Source organism: Sander lucioperca, chromosome 4 (assembly GCF_008315115.2).
Source record: "Sander lucioperca isolate FBNREF2018 chromosome 4, SLUC_FBN_1.2, whole genome shotgun sequence".
Lineage (NCBI taxonomy): Eukaryota > Metazoa > Chordata > Actinopteri > Perciformes > Percidae > Sander > Sander lucioperca.
The window spans coordinates 28,474,434-28,485,112 of NC_050176.1; the positions used below are offsets into that span (position 1 = coordinate 28,474,434).

General features: G+C 42.1%; 1 protein-coding gene across 3 annotated transcripts in view; it reads right to left on the minus strand.

The window, feature by feature from the left end:
* Positions 1–5,407: 5,407 nt before the first annotated feature.
* Positions 5,408–10,679, minus strand: part of LOC116049176 (son of sevenless homolog 1) — a 62,405-nt gene continuing 57,133 nt past the window's right edge. For 2 of the 3 annotated variants that reach the window (XM_036000005.1, XM_031298599.2), the window contains exons 21-25: positions 10,669–10,679; positions 9,568–9,841; positions 8,862–8,897; positions 6,685–6,806; positions 5,408–6,379 (exon numbers count right to left, since the gene is read on the minus strand). The exon at positions 10,669–10,679 is cut by the window's right edge and continues 106 nt beyond it. In XM_036000005.1, coding sequence (XP_035855898.1) covers positions 5,966–6,379; positions 6,685–6,806; positions 8,862–8,897; positions 9,568–9,841; positions 10,669–10,679 — 857 coding nt within the window. In that variant the 3' untranslated portion in view covers positions 5,408–5,965. The remainder of the gene's footprint in view (positions 6,380–6,684; positions 6,807–8,861; positions 8,898–9,567; positions 9,842–10,668) is intronic. The other variant, XM_036000007.1, reaches the window with a different exon arrangement.

Below are 10,679 nucleotides of genomic sequence, written 5' to 3' on the forward strand. Positions count from 1 at the left end.
ATAGTACCCATGTTCAGTATATAGTACCCATATATAGTATATAGTACCCATGTTCAGTATATAGTACCCATGTTCAGTATATAGTACCTATGTTCAGTATATAGTACCCATATATAGTATATAGTACCCATGTTCAGTATATAGTGCCCATGTTCAGTATATAGTACCCATGTTCAGTATATAGTACCCATATATAGCATATGGTACCCATGTTTAGTATATAGTACCCATGTTAAGTATATAGTACCCATGTTCAGTATATAGTACCCATATATAGCATATAGTACCCATGTTTAGTATATAGTACCCATGTTCAGTATATAGTACCCATGTTCAGTATATAGTACCCATATATAGCATATAGTACCCATGTTTAGTGTATAGTACCCATGTTCAGTATATAGTAACCATATTTATAGCATATAGTACCCATGTTCAGTATATAGTACCCATGTTTAGTATACAGTACCCATATATAGTATATAGTACCCATGTTCAGTATATAGTACCCATGTTCAGTATATAGTACCCATATATAGTACCCATGTTCAGTATATAGTACCCATGTTCAGTATATAGTACCCATGTTCAGTATATAGTACCCATATATAGCATATAGTACCCATGTTTAGTATATAGTACCCATGTTTAGTATATAGTACCCGTATATATATAATATATAGTACCCATGTTCAGTATATAGTACCCATGTTCAGTATATAGTACCCATATATAGCATATAGTACCCATGTTTAGTATATAGTACCCATGTTTAGTATATCGTACCCGTATATATATAATATATAGTACCCATGTTCAGTATATAGTACCCATGTTCAGTATATAGTACCCATATATAGCATATAGTACCCATGTTTAGTATATAGTACCCATGTTATATAGTACCCATGTTCAGTATATAGTACCCATATATAGCATATAGTACCCATGTTCAGTATATAGTACCCATGTTTAGTATATAGTACCCATGTTCAGTATATAGTACCCATGTTCAGTATATAGTACCCATATATAGCATATAGTACCCATGTTCAGTATATAGTACCCATGTTCAGTATATAGTACCCATGTTCAGTATATAGTACCCATGTTCAGTATATAGTAACCATATATATAGCATATAGTACCCATGTTCAGTATATAGTACCCATGTTTAGTATATAGTACCCATATATAGTATATAGTACCCATGTTCAGTATATAGTACCCATGTTTAGTATACAGTACCCATATATAGTATATAGTACCCATGTTCAGTATATAGTACCCATATATAGTATATAGTACCCATGTTTAGTATATATTACCCATGTTCAGTATATAGTACCCATGTTCAGTATATAGTACCCATGTTTAGTATATAGTACCCATGTTTAGTATATAGTACCCGTATATATATAATATATAGTACCCATGTTCAGTATATAGTAGCCATGTTCAGTATATAGTACCCATATATAGCATATAGTACCCATGTTTAGTATATAGTACCCATGTTTAGTATATAGTACCCGTATATATATAATATATAGTACCCATGTTCAGTATATAGTACCCATGTTTAGTATATAGTACCATGTTATATAGTACCCATGTTCAGTATATAGTACCCATATATAGCATATAGTACCCATGTTCAGTATATAGTACCCATGTTTAGTATATAGTACCCATATATAGAATATAGTACCCATGTTTAGTATATAGTACCCATGTTCAGTATATAGTACCCATGTTCAGTATATAGTACCCATATATAGCATATAGTACCCATGTTTAGTGTATAGTACCCATGTTTAGTATACAGTACCCATATATAGTATATAGTACCCATGTTCAGCATATAGTACCCATGTTCAGTATATAGTACCCATGTTTAGTATATAGTACCCATGTTCAGTATATAGTACCCATGTTCAGTATATAGTACCCATATATAGCATATAGTACCCATGTTCAGTATATAGTACCCATGTTCAGTATATAGTACCCATGTTCAGTATATAGTACCCATGTTCAGTATATAGTAACCATATATATAGCATATAGTACCCATGTTCAGTATATAGTACCCATGTTTAGTATATAGTACCCATATATAGTATATAGTACCCATGTTCAGTATATAGTACCCATGTTTAGTATACAGTACCCATATATAGTATATAGTACCCATGTTCAGTATATAGTACCCATATATAGTATATAGTACCCATGTTTAGTATATAGTACCCATGTTCAGTATATAGTACCCATGTTCAGTATATAGTACCCATGTTTAGTATATAGTACCCATGTTTAGTATATAGTACCCGTATATATATAATATATAGTACCCATGTTCAGTATATAGTAGCCATGTTCAGTATATAGTACCCATATATAGCATATAGTACCCATGTTTAGTATATAGTACCCATGTTTAGTATATAGTACCCGTATATATATAATATATAGTACCCATGTTCAGTATATAGTACCCATGTTTAGTATATAGTACCATGTTATATAGTACCCATGTTCAGTATATAGTACCCATATATAGCATATAGTACCCATGTTCAGTATATAGTACCCATGTTTAGTATATAGTACCCATATATAGAATATAGTACCCATGTTTAGTATATAGTACCCATGTTCAGTATATAGTACCCATGTTCAGTATATAGTACCCATATATAGCATATAGTACCCATGTTTAGTGTATAGTACCCATGTTTAGTATACAGTACCCATATATAGTATATAGTACCCATGTTCAGTATATAGTACCCATGTTCAGTATATAGTACCCATATATAGTATATAGTACCCATGTTCAGTATATAGTACCCATGTTCAGTATATAGTACCCATATATAGCATATAGTACCCATGTTTAGTATATAGTACCCATGTTTAGTATATAGTACCCGTATATATATAATATATAGTACCCATGTTCAGTATATAGTACCCATGTTCAGTATATAGTACCCATGTTATATAGTACCCATGTTCAGTATATAGTACCCATATATAGCATATAGTACCCATGTTCAGTATATAGTACCCATGTTTAGTATATAGTACCCATGTTCAGTATATAGTACCCATGTTCAGTATATAGTACCCATATATAGCATATAGTACCCATGTTCAGTATATAGTACCCATGTTCAGTATATAGTACCCATGTTTAGTATATAGTACCCATGTTTAGTATATAGTACCCATGTTCAGTATATAGTACCCATATATAGCATATAGTACCCATGTTTAGTGTATAGTACCCATGTTCAGTATATAGTACCCATGTTCAGTATATAGTAACCATATATATAGCATATAGTACCCATGTTCAGTATATAGTACCCATGTTTAGTATATAGTACCCATATAGTATATAGTACCCATGTTCAGTATATAGTACCCATGTTTAGTATACAGTACCCATATATAGTATATAGTACCCATGTTCAGTATATAGTACCCATGTTCAGTATATAGTACCCATAAATAGTATATAGTACCCATGTTTAGTATATAGTACCCATGTTCAGTATATAGTACCCATGTTCAGTATATAGTACCCATATATAGCATATAGTACCCATGTTTAGTATATAGTTCCCATGTTTAGTATATAGTACCCGTATATATATAATATATAGTAGCCATGTTCAGTATATAGTAGCCATGTTCAATATATAGTAACCATATATATAGCATATAGTACCCATGTTCAGTATATAGTACCCATGTTTAGTATATAGTACCCATATATAGTATATAGTACCCATGCTCAGTATATAGTACCCATGTTTAGTATACAGTAACCATATATAGTATATAGTACCCATGTTCAGTATATAGTACCCATGTTCAGTATATAGTACCCATATATAGTATATAGTACCCATGTTTAGTATATAGTACCCATGTTTAGTATATAGTACCCGTATATATATAATATATAGTACCCATGTTCAGTATATAGTACCCATGTTTAGTATATAGTACCCATATATAGAATATAGTACCCATGTTCAGTATATAGTACCAATATATAGTACCCATGTTCAGTATATAGTACCCATATATAGCATATAGTAACCATGTTTAGTATATAGTACTCGTATATATATAATATATAGTACCCATGTTCAGTATATAGTACCCATATATAGCATATAGTAACCATGTTTAGTATATAGTACTCGTATATATATAATATATAGTACCCATGTTCAGTATATAGTACCCATGTTCAGTATATAGTACCCATATATAGCATATAGTACCCATATATAGTACCCATGTTCAGTATATAGTACCCATATATAGCATATAGTACCCATGTTTAGTATATAGTACACATGTTCAGTATATAGTACCCATATATAGCATACAGTGCCCATGTTCAGTATATAGTACCCATGTTCATTATATAGTACCCATATATAGCATATAGTACCCATGTTTAGTATATAGTACCCATGTTCAGTATATAGTACCCATGTTCAGTATATAGTACCCATATATAGCATATAGTACCCATATATAGTACCCATGTTCAGTATATAGTACCCATATATAGCATATAGTACCCATGTTTAGTATATAGTACCCATGTTCAGTATATAGTACCCATATATAGCATATAGTACCCATGTTTAGTATATAGTACCCATGTTCAGTATATAGTACCCATGTTCAGTATATAGTACCCATATATAGCATATAGTACCCATGTTTAGTATATAGTACCCATGTTCAGTATATAGTACCCATATATAGCATATAGTACCCATGTTTAGTGTATAGTACCCATGTTCAGTATATAGTACCCATATATAGTACCCATGTTTAGTATATAGTACCCATATATAGTATATAGTACCCATAAATAGTATATAGTACCCATATATAGTACCCATAAATAGTATATAGTACCCATATATAGTACCCATAAATAGTATATAGTATATAATAAAGTTATTGCTATCGTCTCCATTCACCATCAACCTGCCAAAGACTATGACGGATCATTCTACACGGCCGGCATCGAGTCCATCCCAGAATACTACTATGGAGTAGCCAGACCCTCCTCCACGGAGCTCTGGAGGAGAGTCTGGAACAATTTGAAGCTTAAATGTTCCCTTTAACAACAGTGATGCTGACGAACGCTCCGACCAATCAGGAGCAGCGTAGCAGGTGAAGTTTAAAAGATGAGTCCAGAACTCTTCATGTTACAGATGTGAAGAATAGAACTCGTTTTATTTCAGATAAATAATGAAATGAAGACAGTGGAGCGCTGCTTGTTGTCCTTCCAGCTATAAACACGTTTATTCCCTTGTTTTAAAGAATTCATCAGAGACAGAACCAGCCCAGTACCTCTCTGGTTCTGTTCCCACAATCCTCTCTGCTCCACACAGCGCGGTTCGACACGCTGACACACACACACACACTCACACTCACACACACACACACACACACTCAGACACAGACACAGACACAGACACTCAGACACAGACACAGACACACAGACAGACAGACACACACACACACACACACACACACCAATGTTCTCCAACGCTCTGCAGGAAACAAGCAGTTGGGTTTTCACAATAAGAGCACATTATCTTTAGTTTTCTCAGTCCGGACTGGATCAGAATTTTTCTGTCTGTTCTGATCCAATCAGTTGTCCAATCAGCTCAGAGCCCGGCCCCCTCCAGCCTGTCCAATCAGCTCAGAGCCCGGCCCCCTCCAGCCTGTCCAATCAGCTCAGAGCCTGGCCCCCTCCAGCCTGTCCAATCAGCTCAGAGCCTTGCCCCCTCCAGCCTGTTCAATCAGCTCAGAGCCTTGCCCCCTCCAGCCTGTCCAATCAGCTCAGAGCCCCGCCCCCTCCAGCCTGTCCAATCAGCTCAGAGCCCCGCCCCCTCCAGCCTGTCCAATCAGCTCAGAGCCCCGCCTCCTCCAGCGCAGGGGGCGTGTCCAGCAGTGTGGGGGCGTGGCTTAGAGACTCCCTCTTGTACGTCTTGGGGGGAAGTTTAGGGACGCTGTGTCGGGGGGGCACGGGGGGGCCGTCCAGAGGGAGGAGAGGGAGGGTTGTCTTCCTGGATGGGGGGGTGGGGGTGACGGGTGTTGGAGGGGGCAGAGGGGGGGGGGAGGAGGAGGGGAAGAAGGCCTGCAGGTCACAGCGGGGGGGGCGGCCCTGAGGGGGGGGCAGGAGGTGCAGAGGAGAGCTGACGGGTTCCCGAGGAGGCAGCGAGGGGGGGCTGTCGGGGGGGGACGAGGAGTAACGAGGGGGGAGGAGCTTACAGGTGGGCTGGCGGGGGGGGACGGCAGGGGGGCTGTCCAACTGTGACATCATCTGAGGAGGGAGGAGACATTCAGTGAGATTAGGACACATCTAAAGACAATTATACCATGGTCTGGTGAATACTCGACTCTGATTGGCTGCAGGGTGACATTAGACATTAATGACGTTAGAGTCAGCTAGAGACATGTGTGTGTGAGAGGTACCTTTGAGGGGTAGGGGTTACAACAGAACTGGTACCTTTGAGGGGTAGGGGTTACAACAGAACTGGTACCTTTGAGGGGTAGGGGTTACAACAGAACTGGTACCTTTGAGGGGTAGGGGTTACAACAGAACTGGTGTGTAAACGCGAGAGGTACCTTTGAGGGCGAGGACTCAGCGGGAGCCGACTCTGGACGTCTGCGAGGAGGAACAGGAGGAGGAACCTGAACGTCCTCAGAAGCCCGACTGAAACTCACCATGGAGGAGACCGAAGACGACCCTGAGACCAGAGAGACAACCGTTAGACCCACAGGGACACAAGACTCTAACCCTGAGACCAGAGAGACAACCGTTGGACCCCCAGGGACACAAGACTCTAACCCTGAGACCAGAGAGACAACCGTTAGACCCACAGGGACACAAGACTCTAACCCTGAGACCAGAGAGACAACCGTTAGACCCACAGGGACACAAGACTCTAACCCTGAGACCAGAGAGACAATAACAAAAGCCCTATTCACACAGGATTAGTATCATCTGGGGACCTCGTGTGACCCCCACACAGCTGAGTTTCGTGTGGCGCATTTGCACTTTTTTTGCATTTGCATTTGGGAATTTTTACTTTACAAGCTACAGACATGGCGGATTCGCATGGGGATTAGGATCACAGACAAGGGTTAGGGTCAAGGTTTAAGGTATCTTCATTATCCCCGAAAGGCACGTCACTAGAGGTCACCAGGTAATGCTAGTCCCGTGCAAATAGGGCTAAAGAGGTCCCAGGGGACATCATCCTGCCTGTAGCTGATTGGTTCTGTACAACAAAACACACAGTGAGCTGTCAGCTGATGGTTTCCATGGAGACAGACTGTTACTATGGAGACAGTGTGGGCAGGTGATTCTTGATCTGACAGGTGTGAGGTAGAGATGCACCAATCAGATCTACCGGATCAATATCAGCTGTGATACTAAAGTATTACCAGAGGAACTGGGATTTAGAAATGTCCCCACGTCTGTGTTTAGTGCGGTGCATTCACGGGGGATAAGCCAAGTCTGTCTTTGACTCAGATGTACTGACATTAACCCCCACATATGATGGCAAAACTTTCATTTATAATCTCCAACCTACCAATACATTTCAACTACATGTTTTGAGGAAGTTCCCTGTAACTGAAAAATCGACTGAAATAACCAAATGCACAGGTGAAAAGTGTGTGTGGGAATGTTCTTTGTTTTTGCAGTGGCATTTCACACGGGCTTAAGATCACAGACGACCTCCGTACATATTTCAGATACAGCTACAGGTCCCCTGGTCATACGAGGCCTGTGTGAACAGGGCTTCAGCTGATCCGATCACGGCTCTCATTTATGAAACTGTGTGCAGGATCCACACTTAAAGTGTCTGAGCACAAAGGCAAAAAACATCTGTCTGCTTAATGTGCGCCTGTGGATCCGCCTCTTAACTCGCCCTCCACACATTCAGCCATCAGCGGTCAGTGCATGCATGTGTTAACGTAGAGAAATGAGTTGATCAACGGGAATGTAATGGTGACACAGCGCTAAGATGAGTTGGCTGATATCTTTTACATTTGAAACGTGCGAGCACTAATAACACGACGTGGTGGATCTATAAGTTACGTGTCATATGAAGTGAAATTAAATGTGAGAGAAGAATCTTCAGTTCACCACCTCACCATCTGCGTCTCTAAAACGTTCGTACGCAGATACACACCCTCCCGTTACGTTGGTTTTTATAGATCACAGTTGCTGCGTAGTGAAAGTGGCGCCTCTGTCAGGCCCAGTGTGTGCGTACACAACGGTTATATATGAGACTGTGGTGTTGGTCATGTTATTAATACGTTTAACCGGTTCTCTGCAGGAAGTGGGTGTGGTTCCAGGTGAGGGTTGGCCCCCCCCAGGGCTATGTCACCAATCTGTGATTTAGAGTTCACATTCACTTCATCGCACCGTTGTCACGAAAACAAAGTCTGGGGTCGTGTCGCTATTTTGAGATAATCAGTAAATGCTGAAAACATGATCCCTCCAGTTAGACACAGTGAGTTTACAATAGAGACAGACAGATAGGTGAGAGACAGACAGGTGAGAGGCAGACAGGTGAGAGGCAGACAGGTGAAAGGCAGACAGGTGAAAGGCAGACAGGTGAGAGGCAGACAGGTGAGAGGCAGACAGGTGAAAGGCAGACAGGTGAAAGGCAGACAGGTGAGAGAGACAGACAGGTGAGAGGCAGACAGGTGAGAGACAGACAGGTGAAAGGCAGACAGGTGAGAGAGACAGACAGGTGAGAGACAGGTACGGAGAGTCAGAGGGTCATACTAACGTGGACCGTGAGGAACAGAGAAGAGACTTTCGCAGGCTGCAGGGAGAGGAGAAAACACTGTGAGAGGAGGAAGCTAGCTGTCTCCAGGCTTTATGCTAAGCTAACGTGTTCCTTTAGTAGTGAACTGGTGTTATAAAGAAGGCAGCTGTCTCAGATGGAGGTTAGTGCAGGTTAGTCATTTCAGAACTCAGTTCATGATGATTATTGATTACAAAGTCTTGATATTGTTTTGGGGACAATGACATGGCTGATAGCTAGCTTGTCTTGTTAAACAGTCACATTATATTTACTACTAACGATTACCAACCGTACACAATGTTATTAACTTTGAATCTTGCTAGCATAGCAATAGCTTTCTGAGCGGACTATACGATGGTAGTGGGGGGCAGGGCTTATGTCAGCCCTGTGGTTGGTGGGAGGAGCTAATGTCAGTCCTGTGGTTGGTGGGTGGGGCTACTGTCAGCCCTGTGGTTGGTGGGAGGAGCTAATGTCAGCCCTGTGGTTGGTGGGTGGGGCTACTGTCAGCCCTGTGGTTGGTGGGAGGAGCTAATGTCAGCCCTGTGGTTGGTGGGAGGAGCTAATGTCAGCCCTGTGGTTGGTGGGAGGCGCTAATGTCAGCCCTGTGGTTGGTGGGAGGAGCTAATGTCAGTCCTGTGGTTGGTGGGAGGAGCTAATGTCAGCCCTGTGGTTGGTGGGCGGGGCTTACTGGAGTGGAAGGGGCTGCTGGGAGCCTGTGGCGAGTCAAACACGCTGCCTACATCCGTGGAGCTGGAGGCGGCGGAGGCCGGGGGTGGAGTCAGCGGGGTGCGGGGGGAGTTGGGGGCGGAGACAGCCCCCCCCTCCGCCTCGCTGTCCGGGATGCGGCTGTAGCTGATCTTCCTGGGCTCGTTCTGCAGCGGTGTCGGGTGACGCATGGTCCCGGGCCTCGCCGAGGTCGGACGGATCCCCGGAGACTTCAGAGGACATGTGTACCTCTTCACCTGGACACAGCAGGGGGGACATTCAGGATCAGGACCTGGATCTGACTCATGATGGACAGTTTAAACTAGACCTTCACCTGGACACAGCAGGGGGACATTCAGGATCAGGACCAGGACCTGACTCATGATGGACAGTTTAAAACTACAGATGTCCTGATACCGACACCAGTATCCAAAAAGCCTCCAACACTGCTTAACATGCTGGTATTGGTATCGGCAACTGGTATTGGCGAGTACTGGGGTTTATGCGAGTACTGGTATCGGTGAGTACTGGTATCGGCGAGTACTGGTATCTGCGAGTACTGGTATCGGCGAGTACTGGTATTGGGCTCCGCAGCAATTCAGCACACGGCAGATAGTGGGGACAGGAAGTCGAGCACAGAAACAAAATAAAAATCCGGTTAATTTTCAAAGTAAAATCCAGCGTGCTCACGGCGGATCATATCTCCCTGCACTACACCTTGAAAACACAGCTCAGAGTAGTTTCCCCTCTACTCCTCTGGATAGAAATTAACTGGTGCTGGTTTTGTGGTTCTATTCTACGTGAATTCGTGAGATCTCGTGGGTCCTTGTGACTTCAACTGTCCGTCATGGCCGCAACAAATCCGGACCTGGTGGGTATTGACGGACGGCGGAGCACGCAGCCGGTCCACAGGCGTTCTGCATCCAGTGGAAATTGCCGGTAATATCAGCACAGAGGAAGACTACCTGGGACTTCTTCTAACCACGTGTTCCTTTAGCCGTTATTTAGGGGAACGTCCATGCCGTGACGCTCAGGGTTTCCATGGTGATACTTACGAATCGAGGGTTTCCATGGTGATACTTACGAATCGAGGTA